The sequence below is a fragment of the Phascolarctos cinereus genome, unplaced genomic scaffold, assembly GCF_003287225.1.
Source record: "Phascolarctos cinereus isolate Bilbo 61053 unplaced genomic scaffold, phaCin_HiC Scaffold_9;HRSCAF=440, whole genome shotgun sequence".
Lineage (NCBI taxonomy): Eukaryota > Metazoa > Chordata > Mammalia > Diprotodontia > Phascolarctidae > Phascolarctos > Phascolarctos cinereus.
The window spans coordinates 149552137-149565418 of NW_027556402.1; the positions used below are offsets into that span (position 1 = coordinate 149552137).

General features: G+C 38.5%; 1 protein-coding gene across 3 annotated transcripts in view; it reads right to left on the reverse strand.

Annotated features, from left to right (window-relative positions):
• Nucleotides 1-245: 245 nt before the first annotated feature.
• Nucleotides 246-13282, reverse strand: part of ATP10D (ATPase phospholipid transporting 10D (putative)) — a 113246-nt gene continuing 100209 nt past the window's right edge. For all 3 annotated transcript variants that reach the window (XM_020990572.2, XM_020990562.2, XM_020990582.2), the window contains 6 exons: nt 12269-12394; nt 10004-10204; nt 6524-6604; nt 6290-6394; nt 3606-3793; nt 246-907 (listed from right to left, as the gene is read on the reverse strand). In XM_020990572.2, coding sequence (XP_020846231.1) covers nt 571-907; nt 3606-3793; nt 6290-6394; nt 6524-6604; nt 10004-10204; nt 12269-12394 — 1038 coding nt within the window. In that variant the 3' untranslated portion in view covers nt 246-570. The remainder of the gene's footprint in view (nt 908-3605; nt 3794-6289; nt 6395-6523; nt 6605-10003; nt 10205-12268; nt 12395-13282) is intronic.

Here is a 13282-nt window from a genome sequence, read left to right on the forward strand (position 1 = left end):
AGAGCTGGGGAGAGTGGTGTTCTTGGACTTATATTACCATATTCGTTATGTTATAGGTTAAATGGATTTATTTATTGTAGGCTGGCCTAGGAAAGAAACACCATGCATAACGTTTCTGTGTGACAAAGGTGTTCTAATTTCCAAAAGACTGATATGCAAATAGATTTTTTTTGGACCTGACCTATTCTTAAGTTGGGAAATTCCAATGATATGCATATGTTTATTTTCTTTTATAGTCTCCAAAGGAAATGGAAATTTTAAATTTTATTTAATTCCCTCTTTAAATAGTTTGCATTTCTAAGTCAATTAAAATACTTTTACAAAATCCAAAACCTTCCATAAGAGCATTTGATTCCAGCAATGAATCAAATTAAAAACCTACCCAGATCAACCTTTTGATCTCTTCTTTAAAATTCCACACATAAAACATATTTTACATAGACTTGTCATAGCCTATTAAAACATTCATGTTCTTTAAGAAACAATTCAAGTCAGTCTTTTTTTTTTCTTTTGGTAAGGAAGCATTCCCTTCTTTTTCCATTCCAAATTATAAGAAACCCTTTTTTCTTTTCATTTCTGAGTGCTGTTCTGTAGAGGATGTTCACTACTTGGTACAACCTTCATAGCCATCCCTGAGGCATTGTTTATATCTGAAGTAGCTTTGAATACGGGAGAGTCTCTTTCCTTGGTGCAAAAAGATGCTGCTGTCATTGAGAAGTCACAAGAGTTTCTCCCTCTTCCTAGCTTCTTCGTGTCTGTAGGACCAGAATGCACAGCTGTCATCCTTCTGGCCTCTTTCCACTTTTTGAGTGCTTCATTCCTTTCCTCCAAAGTAAGTTTATCAAGGTGCTTAGCTCTTAATATCAGAGAGGGAAATAGTGATCCCTGCAGAACTCTGTATATAAACCTAGGAAACAAACAGCATTATTAAATTAATCATAACTGTCTCAGAAAAAGCTTGGCAAATCCAGAAAGTACTTTCTAGGTAGACCAAAAAAAAAAAAATCAAAGAATCACAAGGGCGTATCTCCACGAAGTGTGGAAGTATCGCTCCCTCACTGTTTTCAGGCTTCCAGGGTACCCTATTTGGTAGAGACATCCAATTTAAATAAAAGTTATTGTAATATAGGTGAGGAGGCCTGCACTTATGAGTAAATTAGATGGTAATCATCAAATGTAATCCTTTTAGAGGAGTAGGCCAATGAATCAGGGCCACCGGAAGATCATGGGAGGCACATGTGCCAATGAAGGAGCCCCTAATCAGTTAAAAAAAAGTTTCATTAATGTCTTTTTTTTTATATCATCATAGTTTTCCCCAGTACCTTTTTTCCCTTTCCCAGAGAGTTGTCCCATACAACAAATAATGTTTTTTTAAAGACAAAAATAAAAGAAAGAAAGAGAGGTGAAAACTAGCACACTGAAAAAGTCTGAAAGCTGTGCAGTGCCTGTCCAGTGCCTCCAACCTTCATGAAGGGTGGTATCGGGAATGTTTATCGTTATCTCTTCATTTGAGTCACACGTTTAATCTTTATGATTTTGCTACATTCATTTTTGATTTTGGGCTGTGTAGTTCTTTCCATTTACAGTCTTGTAGTCATTGTATATATTGTTCTATACAGACTGATGCCATTTTTTGTCATCTTTGCCAATCTGCAAGGTATGAGGTGAAACCTCAGGGCTGTTTTATTTCTTGCATTTCTCTTATTTGGTAATTTGGAGCATTCTCATGTGGTTGTGAATATTTTGCGGTTCTTTGGAGAACTGTTGATTTATCTGCTTATACTCAAGGTTTTGGAATTTCTTCTTCTATGTATCTTTTCCCCCTCTTTCTCACTTTGTCTCTCTCCTGTGTGGATGATGGTTTCCCTGGAGACTAGATCTCAAAGTATATTCATACTTCATCAAACCTAGGTCTCTGCCCCAAGTGACTTTTGGGAAGACAGAACTGGCCTCATCAAGATGCCAGGCTATTTCCCTTAGGCTTAGTGAAGTGCTACAATCCCCTACCTTCCTCTCCCCGCTTCCCCCAACCTGGTGTCTAATCCTTTTTCCTTAGTCTGTGACCCAGCTTTACAGAGTGCTACCATGCTGGTGCTGTTGCAGTCTGGGCAGATTTCTCTCAGAGTTTGTATGGGAAGGAGGCCAGGTCAGGAGATGGGGTTGTACTCTATTACAAGCCCAGGCCTGTGTCCTCCCCTGTTAGCTCTTTTCATCTGCCCTTTTGTAGAGCTCTGTTGCAGCACAGAACAGAGCTGAAGTGCTGACTAGTGAGAGTTCAGCAAATTTTTGCAGTTTGGAGGGTATATCTCCATGGTACTATAAAGAGGGGACAGGTGGGGGCATGTGTTTGGGTTTTATTGGAAGCTCGTAAGTCAGATAACCTTGCTGCCAAGAGTGTGGTGGGCAAATTAGGTATTAATTTATGGAGTTTTTAACCTTCTTTTGGGTTCTCAGTTATCCCTGACCATGGAGCTGAAATCACTTTATCTTTGGCACATAATTTCTACTTTGGAGAGGTTGATTGAAGGAAAGGTCTAGTCCTCTATCTTGTTGGTCATATGATTTGGAATCTGACTAATGATTCTTTAATCAGTTCTAATGCATTCAGGATCAAAGATGGGAATGGTGGTGTCTCTAAGGCAGAGACTTTTTTTTAATTCTTCCTGCTTATTCTTTTTCTTTTAATTAATACAGAAAAAATAAGGGGTTGGAAGATTTGGCTGGATGGGTGTGACTTGGGCACTGACTTTCTGAAGAGGTGAAAGATATTAAAAAGTTATAATTAACAGCTGCACTGAAAGTGCTGGCAAATATTTATGTCAGTTTTTTAAAAAAGAAGTGTTTAGCAAGGAAAAAACCCATACACATGGATACTTTCCAAGTGTAAATAATTTGAAAGATACTGATAGGAATGAGCATGGGGGGGGCAGGGCATATGTGTGAATTCAATAAAAAGCAATAACTATAATGTTAAGATTAGAGAAATTAATTAATGGCAGTGATGAAGGCATTTACCAAATATGAACTTAGTACTGTGCTACATAGCTCCTTGTGAGAAATATCATCTCTGTTCTGTCATTGTAGTAGAAATAATTATTAGTCAAATTCCAAATCATATGACCAACAAGATAGAGGACTAGACCTTTCCTTCAGTCAACCTCTCCAAAGTAGAAATTATGTGCCAAAGATAAAGTGATTTCAGCTCCATGGTCAGGGATAACTTAGAACCCAAAAGAAGGTTAAAAACTCCATAAATTAATACCTAATTTGCCCACCATACTCCTGTATATGAGAAAGTAGATTTGTAAACAATTCTAAATAGGTGAAAGTTAATGGTATTCTTATCTCCAGAGCTATCATACAGGGGAGGGGGGGGAGAATAGAAAAAGAACAGTTTAGGGTATAAAAAAGTGATGGTTGTGAAGCCCTAAAATGTAATAGTTTTGAGGTTCCTGAAAAATTGTCTTTAAGCCATTTGCCTTGAAGTGACTGAGGTAGAAAATGACCTACATAAAAAAGGGCAGCTACATCACACAATGTCTCAAAGTCCCTTCCTGTTCTATGGCTTTACTTAATCATTTAGGTTGTGAAACCTACACCCGTACCTGGGGAGAAGAGCAACGCAAGTTGTGATGACACAGACTAAATGAAACACTGGATCCATCATGTGCTCCTCCATGATCCAGTAGGGGTTAGATGGTGGGTTGCAAGTCACACACATTGCTCCAAACACCAAGGCAAAGAAAAAGTAAAGTAAGATGCTACCACTGATGACCAGCATGTGAATCCAAGTCTGCAAGGCAAGGGAACAAAAGCAGAGGACATAAATAAGACATCAAACTCCCTCCCTTACTGCCTGGGTTTCACAGCCTGGCAAAACTCACTGGACTTACACGAACCTCATTTCCAACCTAGATTGGTATATATTGTCTTGGTAGATAAAGTGTGAAAGTGCTGAACTAAAACCTCAAGAGCTATTTATATAAACTGACTGATTTCTACTAAAACTGATTAGCAGAATCATTTGTCTCATAAACACCATCATAGCTCCCAGTTATGAGAAATCTCTAACCTAGTGTTTGTGAGAAGATTTTCAGCTGGGGCAGGGGGAAATCTATAAACTTAGAATTTGTAATATTTGGATAATTATTGCAGTATAATTGGTTTCCTTCATAATCCTATGCATTTAAAAATGTTTAAAAACATTGCTCTAGAGATTGTATTTTAAAATACATAGTATGAATAATACTCTAATACTCTTATTTGGCTATTCAGTTTTGTGAACTCCCAAGCCATATATGTTTCTAGCCAATCTAGTCAGCTTATTTCCCTGGAGTATTGAGTATTCTTTCCCTGTGTGTTGATTTCACAAGAGGCACACACTTTTCTTATCTGCCCTAATCAATATAAATCATTTAGATAGAAACTATTCTCTTTGTTTTAGTCAATTCTGTGATTTTTTTTTTCATGGATCTAAAGCAGAGATTCTCAGATTTTTCCTTCTACAACCTCTGCCCCAAGGCAATGCCTCTTTTAAAGAGATTTGACTCAGAATTTCTGATAAGTATTTTAAATGCCTTTCTTGAATTTCTCTCATTTCAGAAACAATTAGGTTTTCTCCTTAGCTAAAGTCTGGGCTTCATGAAAGGAGGACCAAATTTTATCTCAAATCTTCTCTCTTTACTTCCTCCACTTGTCTATCAGCATTCCTGAATACCAGTCCTGGGGTCTCTGTCCACTAGCCAGTAGTAATAAATTATTTTAAGTTAAAAATTTTAAATTCAGATCAACGGATATTTAACAACACATACAATGAGTGAAACACAAAGGTAGAAGGAATTAGAGTAGATGTGATGTTGAACAAGCTGGCAACTTGGAGAGAGGCTAGCCTAACCCATTCTTTCCCTCCCACCTCTGTATCTCCCAGGGCAGCCAGCCAAGGAGTTTCAATTCAGGTTGGGGGCAGAAGTATCTAAACATCTTCCATATTTTATATCTTTGAGATTCATCAGAAGTGTAGGACACATTCCAATATGGTGGTCCAAAGCATGTTTTTTGACATCACATTTTTCACTTGATAGTTTCATAACTTCCTGCATTCTTTCAAAACAAAGTAGGGGTGTGCGTGTGTGTGTGTATAAAACCACAGAAGGATTTCATTTTGAAGCTTGGTCCATCTGGTTTTCTAAAAAGATTTATGAAAACCCATTCACCTCTGCATACATCACACCTTTCCATTTCGAGCCCTGCTTGGTTAAAGTAGGCACTAAAAGAGGCTGACTGCTTGACTTGTAACCCCTTCCAGATTTTTCTTATTTAAAACACATTGATTTCAAGAGAGGAAACAAAAGGCATTCTACTTTTCCTTTTGTTTTCTTTCCCCACATCTGTAGTGATTTACCAACCTGAAGAGAAAAAAAAATTATTTTATATCATAGAGCTTCACCAACTTAAAAAAAAAAACCTAAGTATAAGAAATTTCCTTTTGGACTAAGACAATAAGCCACCAACCACTAAAATACAGCAAATGGCTACATTACTATCTTTCAATAGAGCAAAAAGACCCCTATTTCAACAAACAGCAGCCATGCTGAAGTCACAAAAATAGAAATTCTCTTTCTATCTCTCTTCCCCCCCCCCCACCTCTTAGTAGTCCTACCTAGTCAGGTGCTATATTTAACAAAAATGTCATCTCACCTTGGTCAGCACTAGATTGACTCACTATGGAGATGAAAAACTGATAGCACTTTTATTGTGGCTAAAAGGTGGAATAATAAACATCTCACATTTCTCCAGCACTTTGTAGGGTAGAAAACATCTTATGCATGTTTTATCAGCCCAATTTGATCAGTTCATCATCTGTATTTTACAGATGGGAAGCTAGGGGGAAAGCAGTAAAGGGACTTGCTCAAGGTCACACAATGAGTTGTACAGTGAAGAATCAAATTCAGGTCTTCTTAACTCTTACTTAGTCTGGGATATTTCCATAACACTTGCCTACCTTCTTGGCTTGAGCCTCATATTCATGAGCAGCCCCGTTAGGATTATAATAAATCCCTGGTCCAACTAACAGAGGTTTTTTTTTATAATTTCTTGGTTCACTTATCCAAAGCCTGCTCCATGAAGCTTGCCAAGTGTCATGTGAAGCCACAAACATCATTGTTTTCCCTGTCATTACCCTTCTCTGTAGAACTCCCTTTGCATCCAGGCAGCAAGAGCTGTCCAAGGTTCCTAACAATGGAGATCAGTTTTCTTAAAAATAACTAAGTTGCTGGATATTTCCACTCACCAAAGTCTTACTTTCAATTACAAGGTGCAGAAGAATGATGAATAGAGCTGCAGTGTTCAGAGGGTTCCCAAACATAAAGATGTCAATGTCTGAGCCCTGGTAGGTCTACAAATGAAAGGAAAAAAAGGAATTTAGCTGTAGGTTGATAACAGGTGGCCAGCATAGCAGGGTAAATCTTATTAAACAAAGCAGAAGAGGGAAAAGGAAAATAAATATATTTCTATGTGTACTCACATAGTAAGGCACAAAGAAGCAAACCAGGCTTTGGTAAAAGGCATCGAGCAAGGTGATCCAGAACGTGAGTGGTAAATATGCCTGGAAATGAAATAGATATTAGGTGGGAGGGTGATAAACTGGGATAAGGACAAAATGCCACTACATAAGAAGCCAGGATATCTTTTTTATCATAAAAGAAAATGCTGCACATGCCACCCATCATTCTCTCAACCAGCTAGGCTTTGGGTGGAGGATGGAAGCCAGAGACAGGCTGGGCCCACAGGGGAATGTAATGAAAAAGTCTGGAGAAGCTCTTCTTGCCCATTTCACATCTCTGCTTTTGACTCCTCATGAGGAAGAGCTGAAAGAGTATAGAAAGAGCCTCTTGCTGGCAGTTAGAACCTACTATTAGTTAAGCAAAAAGCCCTTTCCTTCAAAAAGACTCCAGAATCATTTTATCTTCCTAATTTAGCCTTTCCATTTCTCATTTTCCCCAAATGCAAAATTTGTAAAATATGCTGCTATCTTCCACATAAAATAACTATAATAAATATACAAGTATATATTGGGTATTCTCTTTTTTCTCACAAACTCACTCTGTATTTTCATATCTATAATTTTTTTTTGTGGTCCTTTGGATAATCAATATAATGAAGACTCATAGTTCTTGGTCCGTTTTTTTTTTTAAGCAATTCCACAGCAAGGATAAGAGATGTTTCCCCCTCACTTTCCAGAACCAATTTTTAGAATGAAGCAAAGAAACAGATTCCAGAAGAAGAGAATGTGTTAAGAGTTGGAGGACTTGAAAGAATCCCAGTAGTCTGAAGGGGAAAGATTTAGTGTTAAATTAAGGTCATGATTTAGATCTTACTATCTTCCATAACTCTGAATTCCCAAATTCCTCTCACTCATCATAACTTTCTGCCCTTTCATTCCCCCTTACTCATTCTAAATTTATTCATCCTCATTCTGACTTCCAGTTTCTTTATCCCTCTTGGTCCTCCCCATCTGCTCTGATCTTACTTTCATCCCTTTATATAGTCTTGATCAGTTTAGCAATACCCTGTCCTCTTAAATGGCGCAGCTAGATGGCACCATGGTGGCTAGTTATGGAACCTGAAGTTGGGAAGACTGATTTTCCTGAGTTCAAATCTGGCCTTGTGGACAAGTCACTTAACTCTGTTTGCCTCAATTTTCTCATCTCTGAAATGAGCTGAAGAAGGAAATGGCAAACCACTTCATACCTTTGCCAAGAAAACCCCAAACGGGATCACAAAGAGTCAGACGTGATTGAAACAAGTGAACAACAACGAATCCTATTAAACTGCCCCCTTGTCCAACCAAACCACAACCTGGAGTTACCCCCTCCCTTACTCCAAAACAAAATGCTTCCAGAAAAAGTCACTCAATTGTGCCAACCGGATCCACTATAAATAAATCCATGTCACCTACAAGGGCCCTCATTGCTTCCAATTTTTCCCTTCTGCATCCTCCACCCAACTTTTCTAAGGCATTGATGGGATCGTGTCACTCTCCTACTCACAAATCTTTAGTGGCAACACACTGCCTCTAGAATAAAATGCAAACTTCTCAGTCTCATACTTCCAGCTCTCCACAATATGAATCCGCTGACCTCTCAGACTTAATATTATGGATATTAGAGCTGGAAGGGAACTTATAGATTATTATGTCCAATCTCTTCATTTTATACACAAGCAAACTGAAGCACAAAGAGGTTAAGTGACTTGACCAGAGACACCCAGCTAGTAGATGTACAAGACAGGGTTTGAATCCAGGTCTTGACTTAAAGTTCATGACCCTAACCATGACACCCCACTGGCTCTGCATTTCCCATCATTCACTCACTCTTCATCCCAACCAAACTGGCCTATTTGCTATATAGACCCCGAACTCAAGCTTCTACATCCCTCCCTTTGTGCAGCCATGGACTACTTTTGTCCTACCCCAAAATGCCCTTCCCCACCATCTCCTATCATCCCTAGCTTTCAGTCTCACTCTCTATAAGAAACCTTTTCTGATAATTCAACTTCACACTAACTTCGATTCTTTATTGCTCTTTAAGTTGTCCTGTATTTATTTATCAATATGCAGCTTGTACCCTGCAGTAGAAGGTTAATGCCCTGAGATCAGGGATTGCTTTGTATTTTTGTCTTAGTCCTAGCGCCTAGAACACTGTTTTACTCATCATATATGCTTATTAAATGCCCGTTGATCTGAATTTGAAATTTTAAACTTAAAATAATTTATTACTACTGGCTAGTGGACATAGACCCCAGGACAGGGATTGAACAATGCTGGGAGGCAAGTGGAGGAAGTAAAGAGGGAAGATTTGAGATAAAATGAATGAGATGTTAATGGAAACCAACCCAGTGGAGCTTTGGGAAAAGGAAGACATGCAGGGGATGGAAAAGGAGGCTTTAAGGGTGATGAGAGATAGGTAATAGAATATCGTATCCTGGAAGACAATCACTTCATGTCGGCATTCCAGACCTCTTCAACATTAGGGAAAAGGGATTTAGGGAGCCCAGGGGAATAAGTTTCAGAAGAGTGAAGACAGAAAATGATCAAAGCATAAAAGAAAGTGTGTTTGGAGGCCAAGTTCAAGGGAAGGGCAACTTCTGGGGAGGATGAATTAAATGCAACAATTACCTTGTATCAAGGGCAGCATGATGTGGCTCTGCCTAGGCTATTACCAGCACATCATAAAAGTCAGCCAGCCCAACAGGACACATAATAAGTAAATGGCTGTTAACAAAGTTTACCAGCAGGACAAATGATCTCAACTGCCCCAAGGGAGAGTACTAGTTATAACTGTCAACCCACATAAAATGGGCCCTTAAAATATAGTACAGGTCAGAGCAACCATGAACATTTTCATCTAAAAGGACATTGCCTCAAGAGATTCTACGATTTTAAGCCAAGAGCCTGCAGAGGCCCCAGGTTTCACACTCTTATATTCTTTTCCCTGAACTTGTGACTGCATTAGAAGAAATCCCTGTTATTCTGAAATCAAGTCAATCAAGTAACTGATGAAGAACCATGAGGCAGGCAACAAGCATCTGTCAAGTACCTACTGCCCTATGTGCCAGGCACCGTGCTAAGTTAGGAGAATACCAAGAAGGGCAAAAGACAGTCTTGGCTCTGAAGGAGTCCACAGTCTAAAGGGAGGAGACAATATGAAAAGAAATATGTACAAAGAAAATATACACAGAGTATACTGGAGATAATAACAGAGGGAAGCCAGGAACTGGAAAAATGATATGATCTGAGCGGGCACCTCTTCAGTAACTAATTTATAGGTATAAAGAGTTGCCTGGGACACTGAGAAGTTAACGGACTTGTCCATGGTCAGACAACTAATTTGTGACAGGGAGACTTGAATTCAGGTCACCTTCTCTCCAAGCTTGATTCTGTATCCACTCTACAACACGGCCTCTCGTTAATCGCAATGTGTGTGAATATGATTCTAACACCTACCTCTGATTTCTGGCCACTCTTGTAAAGTTCAGGTAGTTGCATGAGTGTCCCTGCAGAAACATCTTTTTCTAGGATACCATAAATGACTGGAGGAACAGATGTGAAGAGGAGGTTGAAAAAGATCAAAACCCAGTAGTCTGACATGGATGTTCCAGAAAATCCACAAAAGAATTGGTACCAAAAGAGAAGGTTTACATAAGCCTAGAAAGGAAAAGGAAAACACAAAATTTAGCAACAACAATTCATAATAGAAATAACAGCCAACATTCAGGTAGTTTTTTTTAAGGTTCCCAGAGTGCTTTCTGCATTTTCTCATTTGGTCCCCACAATAACTTGCTAAGGCAGGTGCTAGAATTATCTCTATTTTATGGATCTGGAAACTGAGGCTGATGTGGAATTTGAACACAAGTCTTCCTGATGTCAGGCCTAGTATTTTATCCATTATATCACCCAACGGCCTCCATTTAAGTATTTCATCCCCTGAACAAGCCAATTGTGTTAAACATAAGGCTTTATCCTCCCAGAGGCTGATATGGATGGCAATGGGCAAATGAACATATTATTTTATTTGGTTTAATTCAGGGGTTTCAGAGGTATCAGGGGGTTCCAATGGCAAGAGGCTCTGTGCTGTCTTGTAAGGATAATGCCTTCGGAGAAGCTCATCCAATGCCTATGGAACCTGCCCATACCTGTATTTGCTCTGTTGAGTGAGCAGCGAATAGAAATTCATTTAGTGTGATATCATTTTGAAAGGCTGCCAGGAGTGGAATTAGTATGGAAGATCTTAAATCTTTGGCTGGATAATCTCCATGAATAAAGACTTTCTCAAAGGACCAGCATATATAATCCCTTTCTAGCTCAGACACAGGTCAGTTTTAGGGATAAAGGAAAGGTGAAGTACTCAAGGTAAAAATTGCAGGTTTTGATGATCAAAATTCAAAGATATTTTCAAGAATTTATGAAAAGCTGGTTTGGTTTTTGAAAGATCACAGGAACACCAAACTCTGTATTTTAATTTAAAAGATGAATCCTTCATCAAGGTCAGTCATAGGCACCAGAATGTTCCTTTACAAATGCAAAATACTTTCCTTAAAATATCAGCATTTGACCAAATGTTTTTCTTGCATTCACTTTTTTTTTTGAAAGGCACTAAGCTTTAAGACAAAATCCTATTAATTTAAAAAACATTAAATTATACATGTTTGAATCATCTAAAAATGACCCACTGGAGCTCATTTATAACAATGGAGACCATTTTTTTTTATATTTAGGAGAAAGGTTTCTTGTTTTGTTTTGTTTTAGAAAGCTAAAGCTGAACTGGGTCTAAATTCTGCTGACCCAAATAATTATTATCATTAGCAGAGAGTATCCATTTAGAATGAGAAAATTTTAGCTTGAAGGGAGCCTAACGGTCACTTACTCTTTCCAAACTTGTTTGCTCATCTATCTAAAATGAAGGGGTGATATTTTAGTGACTTACCAGTCACCAGCTTGGAAGGCCAAGGCCAGAAATCAGATTTCCTGACTATTGGTTCAACACTTAAAATTCCAAGTTCAAATTCTACACCTTTCCCCCAGGGGACTGAGGGGATCAGAAAAGGTCTCCTTACTCCTTACCAATTGCCACAAAAGATCTCCACCATAGATAAAGGAACCTTCCTTTCCAACCTCCCTCGGTGAAGCAGGTGCTTCTTAGAATCCTAGAATCTGAGTTTTGGAATGTACCTCAGTGGTCTTCTATCCCAACTTAAGTTACAACTGTAAGGGCTTGCTAATACACTAAGCTGTACAGTAGGTTGCCATTTTTCTTTTCTTTCTTTTTTATTTTTTTGGCTGAATGTAATACTGTTCACTTTAATTGGGTGGGAGCAAATCTAAGATTTTTTCAAAGTCAGAACCAAACACTGCCCATTTCTCCTAATGGACAGTATCACACATTTCTTAGTTCCACTTGTCATAACCCTTTTACAGAGGGTCACAAATCAGATTTTAAATAAACCAGACAAGACTTAATTGAATTTAAGTGTTCAGGGAGCAGCAAATCTGAACTGATGGACAAGCTCAGCAATTTGCTGCCAGCAGCTGACACATAGAACATTCCTTGATTATTATTGATAAAGCAATTAATGGTTCTGCCATCTCCTTCCCAGACCTCAACCATCAAAATTCAAGATCCTGTCACCATTCTTTAATGCACCAGGACTGATAAGAGAGAGAAGAGAGTGATGTGAGAGTGTTGAGACAAGATCCCCAAATGTCACATACCACATTCTTGTAGAAGAAATATAGAATCATGTTAGATAGTCTGGTATAACACCAATGTCCGTGGACAAGTAGGAGCTTGGTGAGGTGTCTGAACTGGGAAACTGCAAAGTCACTGGCCATCACTGCCTGCAGAGGGAAAAGAAGAAAATACTATTCAGAAAGGGATGCAAAGATTCGGTAACCATGACTTGCAAACTCTTTCAGGTTAGCCAGTTCTGCTATTCAAAATTTAGTAAGCATATTGAAGAAGCTGAGGAAATTCGAGGAGAGCTATAAAAGTTCTACAGGGGGATTTCTCATTTTACCAATACATACAAATTAGATTTCCCCCCCTAAGTTCATTATTGCTTATGAATACCTTGCTATCCTCTCCCTAGCTTGTGCTCATGCTCATACATCCATCAGCTTCCTTTATTCTGTTCTCTCAATGAAGTTTTACTACCCTAGAATCTGACAGTGTAAATTCTACTTCCTGTTTTGGGAAGCAACAAAGTATTGCAGCCAAAACCTCACATGACTTTTTTTTTTAAATAAATTTAGTTTTAGTTTTCAACATTCACTTCCATGAGATTTTGAGTTCCAAATTTTCTCCCCATCTCTCCCCTCCCCCAAAGACATGTAAATTGATATAGGCTCAACATATATATTCATATTAAACCTATTTTCACATTAGTCATGCTGTAAAGAATTAGAACCAATGGGAGAAACCACGAGAAAAAAAGAAACAAAAAAAAGAGAGCACAAATAATATGCTTCAATCTGCATCCTCCTCCTGTGCCTTTTAAATAATCTTCCCAACACTCAGCCTATATTTCAGGCAAAAAGGGATCCAAATTCTCAATCTTTCTAGGGCAGGCATGTCAGAATTTACATTTGTTTCTATTCCCCACATCTATCAGCACTCCAATCTGTAGTGTCCCTTACCATCTAGCCAATAGTTACTTGCTCCCTATAAACCGGTAGTACCTTGGAAAGCTATTCATTTGCAAGGATTTGGTTTGATAATATTATACA